The sequence below is a fragment of the Hemicordylus capensis genome, chromosome 12, assembly GCF_027244095.1.
Source record: "Hemicordylus capensis ecotype Gifberg chromosome 12, rHemCap1.1.pri, whole genome shotgun sequence".
Classification (NCBI taxonomy): domain Eukaryota; kingdom Metazoa; phylum Chordata; class Lepidosauria; order Squamata; family Cordylidae; genus Hemicordylus; species Hemicordylus capensis.
The window spans coordinates 10,836,398-10,853,220 of NC_069668.1; the positions used below are offsets into that span (position 1 = coordinate 10,836,398).

A 16,823-nucleotide genomic window follows, 5' to 3' on the forward strand; every position below is an offset into this window, starting at 1 on the left:
GCCCTGTCTTAGGCAGTCTTATTGAAACTAACGGGACAAGTTTTCTGGTCTCGGTTAGTGTCGATGGGAGTGCTTGGTGCTCATTTTCTGAAACCTGCGGTGGAGAGTCTGCTGAGCTTCAGCATGTAGCCAGCCAATCAGGAGCAGAGGAGCAGAGGCTTCAGTCTTCTTCCTCCCCTTCTGCATGTGACTCATCGGCTTTAAGCAGGCGATCCTCAGGCAAACAAATAGCATGGCTACAGGGTGTGGGGAGGCAGGAGGGCTCTGAGCACCCCCTGGGAGCCCTTCTGCTCCTAGAGGGACTAATGCTCCCTGTTTGAGAACCCCGTGTCTCAAGCCCTTACGGTTGGCGAGAAAACATGGCTGTAGATAGAGAGATGGTATCCGCTTTCTGCTCTGGCCCACAGGGGATGCCCCTGGGCCAGAGTTAGCCAGTCCAAATGGGCCAGTGGGCTTCTCACACGTGTGTTTCTCGTCTCCCAGACCCCACGAAGGCTCTGGAGCTGCGGCCACCGCTGCTGAGCTTGGCCAGTCTGAAATGTGTGCCCTGCAGGGTGAAGGTGGAGCTGGAGAACACCAGCCTGGTCCTCTCGATGAACAGTCAAAAGAGGTAATGAGGGGAAAGGAGAATAGACAGTCCTGAGCTTGATATGGACCAAGGGTCTGGCTCAGCAGTCCCTCTGTTTGCCAGGTGCTTGGAAGTAGAGACCGTTTTTAATCAACTCTGCCCTCCTTTAAAAAAAAAAAAGACACAGTGCTCATATGTAGTTCCCCATCCAAATGCAAACCAGGATGGACCCTGCTCAGCAACAGGGTCTGGTCATGCTCGTTAGGGATGTGCACGGAACCGGCAACTGCCAGTTTGAAGGTGTGTGTGTGTGTGTGTAATACCTTTAAGGACCGGGGAGGGTGCTCTTACCCCTGCCGCCGCGTTTCCCCCACCGGCGCTGTGCTTTAAAACGGTCCCGCGGGGCAGCAGTGTACCTCCTTGCCGCCCTGGTACATGGCAGACCAGAAGTGCCCAGTGCGAGTGTGGGCAGTGTGCGCAAGTCTGTAAAAGGGCCTCCGAACCGGTTCGTGCCCACCCCTAATGCTCATTCTCGCAAGACCAGCTCTGCTCCCCTGCCAATGAGCCCCTCTGATCTCTCTTGCCCCCGATGCAGGCACCTCACCTGGACCTTGAAGCTCCTGCAGTTCCTGTACCAGTGCGATGGGGAGCAGATCCCCCTCCGCAGCTTCACCCCCACCTGCGACCTGCCCCAGATGAGCATCGAACTGCTGCTGGAAGGCGAGTGGTGGGGTGGGGACCCAGGGGGCAGGGAGCCGAACAGAGAGGAGTCTTGGCGCGTTGGCCCATGGAGGAAATAGAGCAGGGGTGGGGAACCTTGACCTTCCAGCTGTTGTTGAACTATAACTCCCACCATCCCCAGCCGTGGCTGGGGATGATGGAAGTTGTAGTTCAACAACAGCTGGAGGGCCAAGGTTCCCCACCCCTGGAATAGAGCCTTCCCCCTGCTTCTTTGGGGCCCTCTGGCAAGGTCTCTTCTCTCCCCGATGGAAGGTCTGTGCGCACGTGCGCACGGGCAGGAACAAGCAGGCACCTATAGGGGTGCAGCAAAAAATTAAAATAATCCCTGCTTTGGTACCACTGATCTAACAACTTTGGGACCTGCCTGCCCATATGCGCTGACTTCACTAATAAGCACAAGAGTTCATCTGGGGAGCAGTCGAGGGGAGCGTTTTTGGTTTTTTAAAAATTATTGTCAGGTTTGTATGCTGCTTTTCATTAAAATAATCCTAGGGGGAGGTTTACAATATCTTTAAAACAATACAAGTATATTAAGGATCTAAAATGATTAAAAACACTTAAATTCCAGTATTAAGAATAGTACCAATTGATCGAAGTTAAAAGCAGATGTGCAATAAAATGCAACCAGCGTAGCGTAGTAGTTAGAGCATGGACTAGGACCGGGGAGACCCAAGTTCGAATCCCCATCCAACCAGGAAACTCACTGGGTGACCCGGGGCCAGTCATGTCTCTTTCAGCCTAAACTACCTCACAGGGTTGTTGTGAGGATAAATATAACCACGTAGCTCCTCGGAGGAAGAGCGGGATATAAATGTAATAAATATGTATGCATACGTATGTAGAGCATCAGCCACACAGCACTCAGAAAAGCCTGGCTTGTAGGGTTGAGTGGGACTTGAGCCCTGCCTCAGAAACACCACCTTAGCGATCAGCCGAGGCAGGGAGGGAGTGTCTTTCTGCCTCTGCCTCCCCGTAACCCCTGGCCCTTCCTGCCTCTTCCCCAGATGGACTGCTGCTTTCTCAGAGCCGCCAGCGGATCGTGTGCCTGAACGTGCTGAAGGCCAGCTTGCAGGTGGGTGGGTCTGTCCGTGGCACGGGCAGCTTGTGCCACCGCCCCCTGGCCCCGCCCTCCCAGCTGCAGCTCCTCCCCCTCTCTCCGTAGGTCATGGCCATAGACATCTCGGTTGCCATGATGCTCAACACTTGCATCGTCCACTACCGGCACCAGGAGTTCTCGCACTGGCTGGGCTTGCTTGCTCTGGCCCGAGAGAAGGCGGGCCTGCCAGCCCCGGTCAGGAGCAACGGCAAGAGGTAGGTTTCTCCCCCCGAGGCTTCCCTGCACGTGGATAATCCTACTTGGTGGGGAGGCGGGAGTCCAGCCCCTGACAGCATCTCCACATAGGGTCCTGCCTGCAACTTTGGAGAGCCGCTGCCAGTCAGTGTTGACAATACTGAGCTAGATGGAAAAGGGTCTGACTCAGTAAACAGCCACTTCCATTCCTCCCCCCCCCCCCCCCCGCCGGTGCCTGGCATGTTTGCTGAAATGGTTGCTCAGGCTGTGTTTGAACAGTAACATCTTTTTCTCTCCCTCTTCACTCAGGATGCCCCAAATTCTGGCTACTATCATCTTGAGTGCCTCGGTGTCCAATGTCAGTGTCTCTGTACAACTGGGCAACACCCCACCTTTTGCCCTGGGCTTCAACTCAGTTTCCGTAGGTAAGTTCTGTTCTCATTGACTGTAGCTGCTGCAGATGCTGACTGTGCCCCCTTTCATGGGGCCTGTTCAGTGGTGGCCCCTTGGCTTTGGAACACCTTCTCAGAAGAGCTTTGCCGTGTTTGCTCGCTCTGGGTTTTTTTTAAAGTATCAAAAAATCTTTTGAGAGTGGGCTTTTAGTGTGTTATCTGCAGCGTACGTCTGGTGATTTTTTTTTTAACCTTTTAAACTTGCAGCTTTTAAATCTGGTTTTAACTTGGGCCTTTTTGTTAGCTTTTAAAATTTATATATATTGTTTTACTATTGTTTATTTATTTGGGTTTGTTTATTGTTTATTTGGGTGACTGTTTTGCTGTTTTTGTGAGCTTCCCCAAGTAGTATTGCACTGAGGGTGGAAATTAAGTCAATTTCCACCCCAGATGAAGGCTCTGGAAGGGGTTGCTTAGAGTGATTTGCACCTGCTGACTTTGGTCTCACTGCTTGCTCTGTCTCTGTCCCTCAGATTACCAGCACCTGCGTCCTCAGAGTATGCACCAGCGAGCCGTGCTCGCAGTTGACCACCTCTGCTGGCGTGTGGGCCCCGACTCCCACATCCAGCGGGCCCCACACCCGCCCAACATGCACGTCTGGGGTGAGGCCCTCATTCTGGACTCCTTCAACCTACAGGTGAGTGAGCATCGCCACACCCTGTGGCAGAGAGTTCCACAGTTTAATCCTGGGCTGGGTGCAAAAAAAAAAGTCCTTCCTTTCGCCAGTCCTAACTTGCCTGGCCATCTATTCCATGGCCCCTGGTTCTAGAAAAGAAAAACCAAGTCAATGTCATCTGGGAAGAATGCCCGGCCACCCTCTTCCCAGGCAGCGTCCTTGCTTGGTTTTCCTCTGCCCACGTCCCTTGCGCCTTCCTGGAGAGAACCATCCCCTGTGTCTTTTCCAGGGCAGCTACAACCAGCCCCTGGGCACCTCCAGCACCCACGCCGACACCCTCTTCCTGGACTGCACCCTCCGCGGCCTGCAGGTGGAGTCTTCAGACACCTGTGTCGAGTGCCTCTCCCGGATCCTGCTGCTGCGTCCCAGGAGCACGGAGCCTCAAGAGTGCCCGGGGGAGGAGGCACCGCCACCCCCCCTTTCCCTGGGGGAGGGCCTCGGAGTCCTGTGGAAGGTGGACCTGAAGGTGGAGGATGTGAATCTGTTCACCTTGTGCACCTTGGCAGGTGAGAGCCACTCCTCTCCCCAGGGGGAGGGGCTGCTGCGAGATCTCTCCTGAAAAGACCCTGCCCACTTGGGATGGTGAGCCTTCCACCGCCACTCAGCTCCTCCAAAGTGTCAGATATTATTAAGAATTGATATGGAGGACCTTGCTGGATCAGGCCATCGAGTCCAGCATCTGCTTTCCCCACAGTAGCCCACCCAGGTGCCTTGGGAAACCACCCGACTGGGAGGTGAAGGCAGGCCCTCTCTCCTGCAGCTGGGAGAGCCATCATCAGGACTGGTGGCTATTGAAAGCCAGTTAAAAATCAGACCAGATCTGAAAATCAGAATGCAAAAGGCCTGAGAGTGAACAAAAAGGTCTTTACCTGGCGTCTAAATGAGCAAAGAGACGAAGCCAGGCGGACCTCACCTTTTTCTTGGCCTTGCTTTTCCTGGCGGTCCTTTGCACGAGGTGCCCCTGGGGGAGAGGGAGACCACCTCACTCTTCTGATCCCCACTCCATGCAGCCTCTCTCCACTATGTGGCACTCGCCCAGGTGGTGCTTTTGAGCCTGGGATTCCTACAGTGTCGTCTGCTCACTTCAGAGGTTTTCTTGCCATGGTTACTGCTCCGTTCCGAAGCGTCCGAAACCACTGTACACACACACGCATGGAACTCACGTGACGGGTTTTTAAAAGAAGAGACCTGTCTTCCACCTTCACTTGACGGAACCTCCCTGCCTCAGAGGCTGTTATAGCCTATGAGTCCCAGGTGCTGGGATCAGGCAGCAAGGGACATGGAGCTTCTGCTTGGCTCGCAGAAGGGCCAAGGCTCAATTCCGGGCAGCATCTCCAGGTAGGGCTGGGGAAGACTCCTGCCTGAAACCCCAGAGAGCTGCTGCCGGTCAGAGCAGGCAGTCCTGAGATAGATGGACCAAGGGCCTGACCCAGTTGACAGCAACTTTCTAGATTGCTATGTAAAGCGGGGTGGGGTGTGTGTGTGGATCTCTTCATACTCTGCTTCTAAGCCCCTAAAGGCATGGGTCTCCTAACCTGGAGATGGTTCTCTCGTCCAGTCTGTAAATCTCTCTCTCTCTCGCTCTCTCACCAGGCGCCACCGAGGTGAGAGTGGACACCCTGACCATGCTGGGCAGTGCAGAGAGCTGCACCATCAGCGTCCAGGGGCTGGCGCTTGCCCTGGTGAAGAGCATCACGGAGAAGATGCAGCCCTGCTGCAAAGCCCCGGCCATCCCTAACCCGGTGGTGGACCTCTCCATGCTTTCCCTCACCTACCGTAGCAGCATCCGCTCTCTGGAGGTATTGGCTGGCCGGGAGGTTGGTGGGTGGGGGGGATACCTTCCTTTGTGCTTGTGCATGTGTGTATGTGTATGTGTGTGAGATGGAGGCTGCTTTCAGCTCCCAGAAGAAAGGGGGCATCCAGGGTCCTGAGATGCTGCCGCTAGAAATGTCTCATCTGAATGGGAGAGGAGGCCTCAATGTATTGTGGCGGGGGATGATGGGAGTTGTAGTTCAGCCACTGCCAGAGAGGCGAGGTTGCCCGCCCCGCCCACCCGCCCATGCTCTGCACCCTCGATCCACACCGTGCATAATTTTATACCCCTCTATCTTGTCCCCGCCCGCTCCCCCACCGGCCCCTTACCTGCTCACTTCCTGAACTTCCTTGGCAGCATAGCTTGACCCATCTGCCCCATTCTGCACCCCCGTGCCCCCCCTCCAGGTGCAGTGTGGAGAAAACCTGAACGTGCTGTGGAGCCCGGCGGACCACATGTACCTGTTCCAGCACGTCCTGGCCACCCTGCAGTGTTACGAGATGCTGCAAGGCATGCTGGGGACGCGGCCGGCCCCTGCCTCGCTCCCCCAGGGCACTGGCATGGCGTCGGAGGGCCCCCCGGAGGCGGACGGCACCCCTGCGCCCGGGGGCGGTGGCGCCCCCAAGCGGCTCCTGGGGCTGACCCTGGAGCTGAGCGCCCTCAAGGTGACGGCCTTCGTCTCGGAGCTGCGCTACCTGAGCCTGGCGGCCGAGCGGATCCTGGTGAACCGGCACAGCGCCTCGCTGCACGCCTACTGCCCGGAGCTGGCCGCCGGCTTTGACGGCAACCCCATCCTGGTCTTCAAGGAGATCGAGGTGCAGGCCCTGCCCGAGCTGGAGGAGATGATCCTGCACCGGGGCCCCTTCCCCACCCTGAGGTCCCTGCGCAACCGGGTCTGGGCCCTCTCCTGCTCCAGCGTGGCGGTGGAGTTCCCCTACCAGTACGACTTCTCCGCCACCCTCGACGAGGCCCTGGGCGTGCAGAAGTGGCTGAAGGGGCTCCATGCCACCGCCGCCGGGGGCGCCCCTGGCCCGGCCCTCCCGCCCGACCTGCTCCTCAAGGTCCAGCACTTCTCCTGGGTCTTCCTGGACGACGTCTTCGAGGTGAAGCTGCGAGACAACTACGAGCTGATGAAGGACGAGAGCAAGGAGAGCGCCAAGCGGCTGCAGCTGCTGGACGCCAAGGTGGCCGCCCTGCGCAAGCAGCACGGGGAGCTGCTGCCGGCCCGCAAGATCGAGGAGCTCTACGCCTCGCTGGAGAAGAAGAACATTGAGATCTACATCCAGCGCTCCCACCGCCTCTACGCCAACACCCCCATGCGCAAGGCCCTGCTCACCTGGACCATGGCCGACCTGGAGCTGGTGGCCCTGGCCGACGAGTCCTTCCACGGGGCCGAGAAGGTGCTCCAGCAGATCTGGGAGCTGGACAGCGCCAGCCCCTTCCCCCCAGGGCCGCTGGAACTCCTCACCCATTGGTGCCGCATGGTCAAGGGCAGCGTCAAGACCTTCTTCGGTGAGCGCCCGGGGATGCGTCCGCGCTGCGGTGGAAACGGATTCGAGTGCTGGGGACGGAGGAGAAAGGGGGGTCTAGCGGAATGCTAAGAGCTGGTCTCCAGCTCCTCGGGAATCTTTGAGGGGATTGTGGGTCTTGGCTTCTCCAGTTCTTTGGGGGAAGCAGCGGACCATTAAACGACCACCAAGCCGAGAGTCCAGGTTTGTGATGTCGACACGTTCCAAGGGCCAGCAGCTGAGCTGCGGGCAGTTGAGGGGAAAGCGGCTTCCTAGAAGCTGAGGACCTCATCTAGGTCTGGGGACTTACCCGGAGACCTTCTCCTGCTTAAGAATGTTCTCCAAAAGTAGGGAAGACGAGAAACTGGCTCTTAAAAGCTCCCGTGCGATATAACTGGAGGAGGAGCATAGCTCAATAGGATCAGTCCCTGGCGGCGTCTCCAGGTAGGGCTGAACATGGAGAGCCGCTGCCAGTCAGTGTAGACAATGCTGAGCTAGATGGGCCAAGGGTCTGACTCGGTATGTGGCAGCCTTGCATGCGTAGGAGACCACACTGGCAGCCAACTAATGTTGCCAGTTCTAACCCCATGGAGCCAAGCTCACCCTTCTCCTCTTGCTCCGCAGTGCGCATCCGGGACTACCCCCGGTACTTGTTTGAGATCCGCGACTGGAGGCTGTCGGGCCGTTTGGCCGGGGCTGAGCAGCGGGGTCAGCCTTGCTCTCGCCGGCGGCAGGTGCTGAAACTCGGGGCCCCCTGGGGAGACGTGTCCGTGGAGAGGAACATGCCACCTCTGAAGTTCTACCACGACTTCCACTGTAAGTACCTGTGGGAGAGACGGGGCAGGGGTCACCTCCTCTGGTGCAAGCCGTGTGGGGTGGGTGGAGGAGTGTGAGGGCCTGCTGAGAGCTCCAGGGACCCACCAGTTGAGGCTGGGCTTCCGTTTCGGCTCTGGAGGCAAAGGCATCTGGGCACGCTTTGCTGCTGGCGGCTGTGAACTTGCTGTGATTGCCGCTTGCCTGAACTCTTTCGGTTCCTGGACCAAGGGTCCACAATCCGAGGCCAGGCATTATTTGTGCGGCCATTTGTGAAGAGCCATGCCCCCCTATCCCTGTTCCACAAGGCTGTGACCCACCTCCCAGGATGGCACTGGCACTGGCCAATCAGAACTGTGTGACCTCTGGAGATGGCATTTCTGATCCATAACCACTGATAGACTTGCATCTTTGTTCAAGCTTTTTATAAAGTCTGTGGCCATCATATCCTCCACGGGAAGTTAATCCCATCAGTCAATTTATGCATCCTATGCAAGGCAGGACTTCCTTTGGGTGGTTTTGAACAGGGATCCACACCGTGAGGCTTTGCTCGCCAGCAAGCCATTGCTTCTCTTCCCTCAGATCCTTTTCTGGCACACAGGCAGAGAGCCTAGGGGAGAAGTGGGTCTTCTGTCCTTTGCACTGGGAGATGATCAAGGGCCTGGAGCACCCTTATGAGGAAAGGCTACAGCATCTGGGGTTCTTCAGCTTGGGAAAAGAGGCGACTGAGGGGGAGACATGATCGAGGTGTATAAAATTATGCATGAAGTAGAGAGAGCGGACAGAGAAACATTTCTCCCTCTCTCACAACACAAGAACCAGGGCTCACCCCATGAAACTGGAGGTCAGGCAATTTAGGACTGACCAGAGGAAGTACTTTTTCCCATGGCACAGAATTGATCTGTGGAACTCGCTGCCACTGGATGTGGTGACGGCCACCAGCTTGGATGGCTTTAAAAGGGGCTTGGACAGATTCATGGAGGACATGTCTACCGATGGCCATCTCCAGCCTTAGAGGCACGATGCCTCCAGATCCCAGTTGCAAGGGAGCAACAGCAGGAGAGAGGGCGTGCCCTCACCTCCTGCCTGTGGGCTCCCCAGAGGCCATCTGGTGGGCCACTGTGTGAAACCAGATGCTGGACTAAAATGGGCCTTCTTGGGCCTGATCCAGCAGGGCTGTTCCTATGGGAAGGAATAGGGGGAGCACCCCTCTCTGGTTGCTCCTTATCTGCTTCCAAAATGAGAAGGGGATTTCCTGGGAGGAGACCCGTGTGGGGCTGGGGACCCCGCCTGCCAGGAGGCGAGTGGGCAGCGGGGTTGCCGCGGCCCCCCTGCCCTCCCCCACCCTCAAGCTGTGTTTCCCCCCCCCGCGCGCAGCGGAAGTCTTCCAGTACACCATTGTGTGGGGGCCCTGCTGGGACCCTGCCTGGATGCTCATCGGGCAGGCCATCGACCTCCTGACCAAGCCTTCGGAAGACCCCAGCCCGCCCCTGCCCTGGTGGGACAAAAGCCGTCTGCTGCTTCACGGGGACTGGCACATGGACATCGAGCAGGCCAACCTCCACCAGGTGGCCACTGAGGTACGGCTGGCCCGGCCTGGCTCCCTCCCATCCTTGAGGGCTGGAGCGCCGTGGTGGAGCGTCTGCCAGGTTCTGTCCCTGGCAGCATCTCCAGATAAGGCTGAGAGAGACTCCTGCCTGCAACCTTGGAGAAGCTGCTCCCAGTCTGGGTAGACAATACTGAGCTAGATGGACCAAGCGTCTGACTCAGTCTATGGCAGCTTCCTGTGTTCCTCTGTGCTCCTCTTTAGAACCCCTACAACACCACGGAGAATATGCACTGGGAGTGGAGCCACCTCTCCTTCTACTGGCGGCCCGGCCAGTTTGTCTTCAAGGGGGACCTGGACGTCAACGTCCGCACAGCATCCAAGTGAGCAGCTCTTCAGCGGGAGGGTCGGACCTCCAGCTGGTCGCGGGTGGAGCCAGCATGTGGCAGCGGGCGGGCGGGCAGCCTCCTGAGCCTGGCACAGCGGCCTGCCCACCGCCCCCTCTCTCCTCCCACCCCTCCCGGTTTCTGATTTGTTCTCTGGGTGCACATGCACAATAAGGCAAGAGCAGCTGCCAGTCTAGACAGGGACGTGGGCCACCGGGGCCGCCGGAAAGGAAAGACGTGGATAGAATGGATGGAGGAGAGAGACTGGGATTGGGGCACGGTTCCCTCTGAGGGATTCATAGCTGTTGTTGACTACAACTCCCAGAATCCCCAGCTGCAGTGGCCTATGCTTGGGGGTTATGGGAGTTGTAGCCCATGACATCTGGGAATGCCCGTGAGAGGGAACACAGGTTGGGGGGGTCTGGCTGAAGAGGCCCAGTCGGCTCCTGGGCGGGGTCCCCTGTCACCGGATCTCCGGTGTTGCTGACCACACTCGCATCATCCCCAGCTGCAGTGGGGCTGATGGGAGTCGTAGTCAGCAGCATCTGGGAATCCCTGTGACAGCAAACACGGGTCAGGTCCCGGGGACTTGCGGGGATTCCGCAGCCCCGGCTGTCTGTGAGACCCCCAGGCGTCCATGGGGTGTGTGTGTCTGTGCGCGTGCCACACCTACTGCCTGGTCTCTGCCGGGCCGCGGCCTCGCCGCCTCACCTTGGGTTTCCTCTTCCCCGCAGATACGACGACTGCTGCTTCCTCCACCTGCCCCAGCTCTGCATGACGCTGACCCTGACGTGGCTGTGCCACGGGAACCCCCACGACCACCACAGCGTCGTCCTGCGCTCCCCAGAGTACCTCCCCGAGGTGCCGGTCGGCCAGCAGCACGACTCGTACCGGGCTTTCCGCTCCGAAAACCTCAACCTCTCCATTGGCATGGACCTGAAGCAGTCGAGTGGGGGTGAGTGGACGCAGGGGCCCGCCCCTGGGCCCCCCTTTCCTCCCGACGGTGGGCCCCATGTGCAGCTGGGCCCTGTCCCTTTCTTGGTGCAGGAGGGAAGCCCGGCGCGTCGGGCTGGAGAGCCACCCTGGCGGCAGCAGGCACGAACCGTTTGAACCGTTCACTTTGCTAAGCAGGCTTGCCTTGGATAATTGAGCACGGGGAGAGCAACTGGCCCTCTCCTTCCCTGAGTCTGGGGCTGGGTCCTGCTCATCCTTCCCTCTCGCAGGGATCCCCAGATGTGGCTGATGACAACTCCCAGGACCCCCAAGCCACAGCCCCTGCAGCCGGGGATTCTGGGAGTTGTAGTCCACAGCCTCTGGAGCTCCCTGGGAGAGGGGCCACGGGTCCTCCGGCTCTCACGCCTCTCCCTCTGGCGGCCCCACAGAGGCCTCCCAGCCCCGCATCCTGCTGTACAGCACCACCCTGCGCTGGATGCAGAACTTCTGGGCCACCTGGACCAGCGTCACCCGTCCCATCTGCCGCGGGCCGCTCTTCAGCAACCTGAAGCCCAGCAAGAAGAAGCTGGGGCAGCACTACCGGCAGCTCTCCTTCACGGCCACCTTCCCCAAGCTCCAGGTGAGACCGAGATGGCCCCTGGGCAGAAGCGAAGCGGGTCCTGGGGTGGTCGGGGCCTGGACGGGGGACCCCTGCATGCCCTCTGTGGGGATGGGGTCCTAGTTGGTTTGAGTGCCTGCTTTGCTAGACAAGGGGCTTGAAGCCTGGCTGGACCCCCCTGCCCAGCGGTTGGTCGCCAGAACCAGCCTAGTATAAGCCACCTTCCCAGGTAAAGTCCAGGGAAGGATTGTAGCTCGGTGGTCGAGTGTGTGCTCTGCGTGCAGAAGGTCTCGGGTTCGATCCCTGGCAGCATCCCCGGGTTGGCCCGGGAAAGACTCCCGCCCTAAAACTCCCGTATAGAAATCAAACGAATAATAATAATTTTTTTTAAAAAACCTTGGAGAGGTGCTTCAAGGAGCCCAGAGTGGCGCCCAGGGTTGTGTTCTCATCCCCACAACAGCCCTGTGAGGTAGGTTCAGCTGAGAGGCGAGCGTCTTGTCCAGGGTCCCTCAGTGAATTGCATGACCCAAGGGGCATTTGAACTCGGGTCTGCCCGGATGTGGTGGGCTAGCAGTGGAGACACACAGCGCTCGCTCCCTCGCTCTTTCCTCTGCGCAGGTGCATTACTGGGCCTCCTTTGCTCAGCAGCGTGGCATCCAGCTGGAATGCTCCCTGGGGCACGTCTTCACCCGCGGCACCCAGCGGCTCATCCCCCAGGGTGAGGAGGCCGGGCCGAGGGTGGGGTGGGGGGCAGTGGGTGGAGACGGCCGGGCCCCCCCCTTCTGACGGCCCTCTGCCCACAGCTGGCACGGTGATGCGACGCCTCATCTCCGAGTGGAGCGTCACCCAGATGCTGAGCGACCTGAGCCAGGTCACCGTCCACCTCATGGCCTCGACCTGCGACGAGAGCGCCGACCACCGCCTCGACTCCCTCGTGAAGAAGACCCACCTGCTCAGCCTCTCCTCCCTCGCCTACCAGCGCCACAGTGCCCGCACAGCCGAGGAGGTAGACACGCCCCTCCGCGTCCAGCCCAAGGGCCAGGGATTCCTGAAGCCAGGCGGCATGGCTCTGCCCAACGCTCTGCGTCTTGAGTCTCTCTGTTGCCCGAACCGCCATGCGTTGGCCTTGGGGGGGGGGCAGTTTCCTTCTCCCACCCAACCTCGCCAAATTCCTGCCAAAGAGATACAGTCGAGAGAGAGGGCCATGGCTCAGTGGCAGGAGGTCTGCTTGGCATGCAGAGGGTCCCAGGTTCAGTCCCTGGCAGCCTCCCAGTTAGAGCTAGGAGAGATTCCTGCCTTGGAGAGCTGCTGCCAGTCAGTGTAGGGAATCCTGAACCATGGGTCTGACTCAATTTGGCAGCGTCATATGTTCAGTGGGAACCTCCGTAGTTGAGTGGGAGAGCATCTGCTTGGCATGCAAACGGTCTCAGGTTGAATCCCTGGCAGCCTCTCCCAGGTAGGGCTAGGAGAGACTCCTGCCTGGAACCTTGGAGAGCCGCTGCCAGTCAGTGCAGACGGGCCTCCCTCCCCCTCTTTGGCAGGAGCTGGTGGCACGTGACGCGGACGATGTCTTCCACACACACCAGCTGCACCTGGTGGACCTGCGGGCCTCCTGGACCACCATCAACCGGGACATCGCCTTTGGCCTCTACGACAGCTACAAGAAAGCCGCCGTCCTCAAGCGCAACCTCTCCACGGAAGCGCTGAAGGGGCTGAAGATCGACACGCAGCTGCCGGCCAAGAAGCTCAAGAGGGGCCCGGCCACCAGCCCCCAGCCCCCTCTGCGGCCGATCAGCATGCCGGCCAGCAGCGGCCGCACGGAGCGGAGCCCCTCTGGAGGTGAGTTGGGCCAGCAGTGGATCCCCCCTGTCTGCTGAGGTGGGCACACACACCCCCCCGTCTGCTCCGAGGAGTGGCCATTGAGGGGGCTGTGAAAGGAGTCTGGCCTCAGCTCACCTTGTGAAAGGGGCTGCCCCTGGGCCTAATCCTGACTAATCCCTGTGATGGGCAGACCTCTGTTGCACATAGGAAGCTGCCATATCCTGAGTCAGACCCTTGGTCTATCTAGCTCAGGATTGTCTACCCAGATTGGCAGCGGCTTCTCCAAGGTTGCAGGCAGGAATGTGGTGACAGCCAACCACCTGGATGGCTTGAAGAGGGGCTTGGATAATTTAATGGAGGAGAGGTCTATCAATGGCTACTAGTCGGAGGGCTATCAGCCACCTCCAGCCTCAGAGGCAGGATGCCTGCAGGGGAGTCACAGCAGGGGAGAGGGCACGCCCTCAACTCCTGCCTGTAGGCTCCCAGAGGCATCTGGTGGGCCACTGTGGGAAACAGGATGCTGGACTAGATGGGCCGCCTTGGGCCTGATCCAGCAGGGCTGCTCTTATGTTCCTTTCCTCCCAGGAGCCTACATGCTGCAGAAGCTGATTGAGGAGACGGACAAGTTTGTGGTCTTCACGGAGGAGGAGTCGGGGGTCAGTGAGCAGCTGTGTGGCATTGCGGCCTGCCAGACAGACGACATCTACAACCACAACTGCCTTATTGAGCTGGTCAACTGCCAGGTACCCGTGTGGAAGCACTACACACACACACACACCGGCTGCAACGAGGTTGCGGCATCCCCGTTTTGGGCGGCCTGTGTGGGGAAAACAGGGGGCATTGCCTTTTCAGTGGGCTTGCCCCAAGTTCTTGGACTCAGAGGGAAAGGGAAGGATTATTTAGCCTGCAGGGTGGCTTCACGGCGCTTCTGTCTCCTCCCCTTCAGATGGTCCTCCGTGGAGCAGAGACGGAGGGCTGTGTGATTGTCTCGGCTGCCAAGGCTCAACTGCTCCAGTGCCAGCACCATCCTGCCTGGTACGGAGACACACTTAAGCAGAAGACATCCTGGACATGCCTGCTGGACGGGATGCAGTATTTCGCCACCACCGAAAGTTGCCCTTCCGAACACGAGGACATGCAGCTCTGGCTGGAGGTGAGGAGAAGTCGCAGAAGAGGAGAGCTGGTCTGGTGGTAGCAAGCCTGACTTGTTCCCTTTAGCTAAGCAGGTTCCGCCCTGGTTGCATATGAATGGGAGACTAGAAGTGTGAGCACTGGAAGAGATTCCCCTTAGGGGATAAATGGGGCCACCCTGGGAAGAGCATCTAGGCACCAAGTTCCCTCCCTGGCAGCATCTCCAAGAGAGGGCTGAGAGAGACTCCTGCCTTAAACCTTGGAGAAGCCACTGCCAGTCAATCTTGAGCTAGATAGACCAATGGTCTGACTCAGTATGTGGCAACTTCCTATGGAAAGCAGGGAAGGCAGGCCCAGAAATGGAGGATTGTAGCAAACACTTGGCTGAGCCTTCTCTGAACAAAGCTTGGAGACTTCAGTGCCTCTGAGGATCCCAGGGAGAGATCCCACCCGTGGGTGGTGGTGGTGGCTGTCCCAGCTCTTGGGGAGCCTCCGCCTTGCCACTGCCTCCTTCCCCGTTTTGCTCTCCAGGTCAAGAACATCGAGGAGCACCGCCAGCGAAGCCTCGACTCGGTGCAGGAGCTCATGGAGAGCGGGCAAGCCGTGGGAGGCATGGTTAGCACCACCACAGGTCAGTATGCCAACAGCAGATTGCCCCACAGGCTGGTGAGTTGAGTGCCGAGGCGGGGATTGAGAAGGAGAAGAGAGCAACAGCCTTGTGGGATCAGGCCCAAGGCCGATGTACTCCAGCACCCTGTTTCCCCCAGTGGCCCACCAGATGCTTTGGGACGTCCACAGGCAAGAGGTGGCGTGCCCACTCCTGCCCCCAGCACTGTTTCCTCGAATGGATTCCCAGGCGTTGTTCACTACAACCCCGGCTGCAGTGGCCGTTGGCAGAGAATTATGAGAGTTGTAGTCAACAACATCTGGGAATGCCTGTTAGAAGGAACACTGGTTCCCCCTCTCTCGCTGTTGGCCCCCAGCAACTGGGATTCAAAGGCATCCTGCTTCTGAGCCTAGAGGGTAGCCTATAAGCCTCTGGTGGCCGTGGATAGCCCCCTGTCCTCCATGAATTTGTCTAAGCACTGCTTAAAGCCATCCAAGCCGGTGGCCATCGCCACACCCGGTGGCAGAGAATTCCACAGATTCATTTTGCTGGTCCTGAATTTCCTGGCAGTCCGTTTCATGGAATAACCCCCTGGTTCTTGCATTGAGAGAATGGGAGAAGTTCTCTCTGTCCACTCTCTCTGCCCCCTGCATGATTTGATTGTCCCCAGTCATGTCTCCCCTTAGTCATCTTTCTTCGAGCCTAAAAAGCCCCCAATTCTAGAGCCTTGCCTCGTACGGAAGGTGCTCCTCGAACACCAGGCAAGTCCACTGCCAGCTGGGCTCAGAGCTCCCAGCCGCGTCCTGCAGCCCACATGGTGGCCCACGCCAGCTGATGCTGGTCCCTCGGCCCCCAAGGGCTCACCCCCTGGCCCTGGCCCTCTGCCCCTGCCTCCCTCCAGACTGGAACCAGCCGCACGAGGTCCAGCCGACGCAACAGGTCCAGCGGATCATCTCCCGATGCAGCTGCCGCATGTACTACATCAGCTACAGCCACGACATCGACCCTGAGCTGGCCACCCAGATCAAACCCCCCGAGCTGCCTGAGAACCCCGAGAAGGAAGACCTGCTCAAGAAGCAGGAGGGTACGGTGAGGGGGGCGGGGGCAGCAAGTGGGGGCTGGAGCCAGCAGGCTGGGGCGGCGGGGCATTTTAAGAACATGCCCTGCTGGATCAGGCCCAAGGCCTCCCGGTTTTGCAAAAGCCAAACTCGTTTCCTGGTGCTCAGTTGATGCGTGCAGTGTTGTCATAAGAACAGCCCTGCTGGATCAGGCCCAAGGAAGCCCATCTAGTCCAGCATCCTGTTTCCTTCAGTGGCCCACCAGATGCCTCTGGGGAGCCCCCAGGCAAGAGGTCTGTGCATGCCCTCTCTCCTGCCTCAGCCTGGAGGCAACCTCTAGCCATCCAGACGAGTAGCCATCGACAGGCCTGTCCTCCGAGAATTGGTCTAAGCCCCTTTTTAAAGCCAACCCAAGCTGGTGGCCACCGCCACATCCCGTGGCAAAGAGTTCCATAGGTTAATTCTGCCCCCTTCTCTTGGAGTGCTCACACGTCTTGGAACTGGCTCCACTGCAACACCTTGTGTTTTGATGGGGAAGGGCCCTCGGCAATGGCCCATTCACACACGCATGCTTTTCCCTCTCCGACCCCTTCCCAGCCACTTCACCTGCTCCCTCCCCTCTTTCCAGGGGCCGTGGACACCTTCACTCTCATCCACCATGACCTGGAGATCTCGACCAACCCGGCTCAGTATGCCATGATCCTCGACATCGTCAACAACCTCCTGCTGCACGTTGAGCCTAAGCGGAAGGTGCCTCTTTGGGGCTGGGAGTAGGGCAGGCGGGGAGGGGTGCTGAAGTGGGGATTGGCTTGTGCATGGGGGGCGGGGTACGGGAGAGTGAGCATCACACTTTGCTGAGC

General features: G+C 58.8%; 1 protein-coding gene across 2 annotated transcripts in view; it reads left to right on the forward strand.

Moving 5' to 3' along the window:
- BLTP2 (bridge-like lipid transfer protein family member 2) overlaps positions 1-16,823 on the forward strand; it is a 35,274-nt gene that overhangs the window by 9,828 nt on the left and 8,623 nt on the right. For both annotated transcript variants that reach the window (XM_053275409.1, XM_053275410.1), the window contains 22 exons: positions 484-610; positions 1,164-1,288; positions 2,314-2,381; positions 2,472-2,620; positions 2,910-3,025; positions 3,526-3,689; positions 3,958-4,234; positions 5,322-5,527; positions 5,949-7,053; positions 7,674-7,865; positions 9,240-9,442; positions 9,673-9,791; positions 10,529-10,749; positions 11,177-11,367; positions 11,965-12,064; positions 12,150-12,352; positions 12,888-13,185; positions 13,753-13,910; positions 14,114-14,320; positions 14,830-14,929; positions 15,807-15,989; positions 16,592-16,713. In XM_053275409.1, the coding sequence (XP_053131384.1) occupies positions 484-610; positions 1,164-1,288; positions 2,314-2,381; positions 2,472-2,620; positions 2,910-3,025; positions 3,526-3,689; positions 3,958-4,234; positions 5,322-5,527; positions 5,949-7,053; positions 7,674-7,865; positions 9,240-9,442; positions 9,673-9,791; positions 10,529-10,749; positions 11,177-11,367; positions 11,965-12,064; positions 12,150-12,352; positions 12,888-13,185; positions 13,753-13,910; positions 14,114-14,320; positions 14,830-14,929; positions 15,807-15,989; positions 16,592-16,713 (4,634 nt within the window). The remainder of the gene's footprint in view (positions 1-483; positions 611-1,163; positions 1,289-2,313; positions 2,382-2,471; positions 2,621-2,909; positions 3,026-3,525; positions 3,690-3,957; positions 4,235-5,321; positions 5,528-5,948; positions 7,054-7,673; positions 7,866-9,239; positions 9,443-9,672; positions 9,792-10,528; positions 10,750-11,176; positions 11,368-11,964; positions 12,065-12,149; positions 12,353-12,887; positions 13,186-13,752; positions 13,911-14,113; positions 14,321-14,829; positions 14,930-15,806; positions 15,990-16,591; positions 16,714-16,823) is intronic.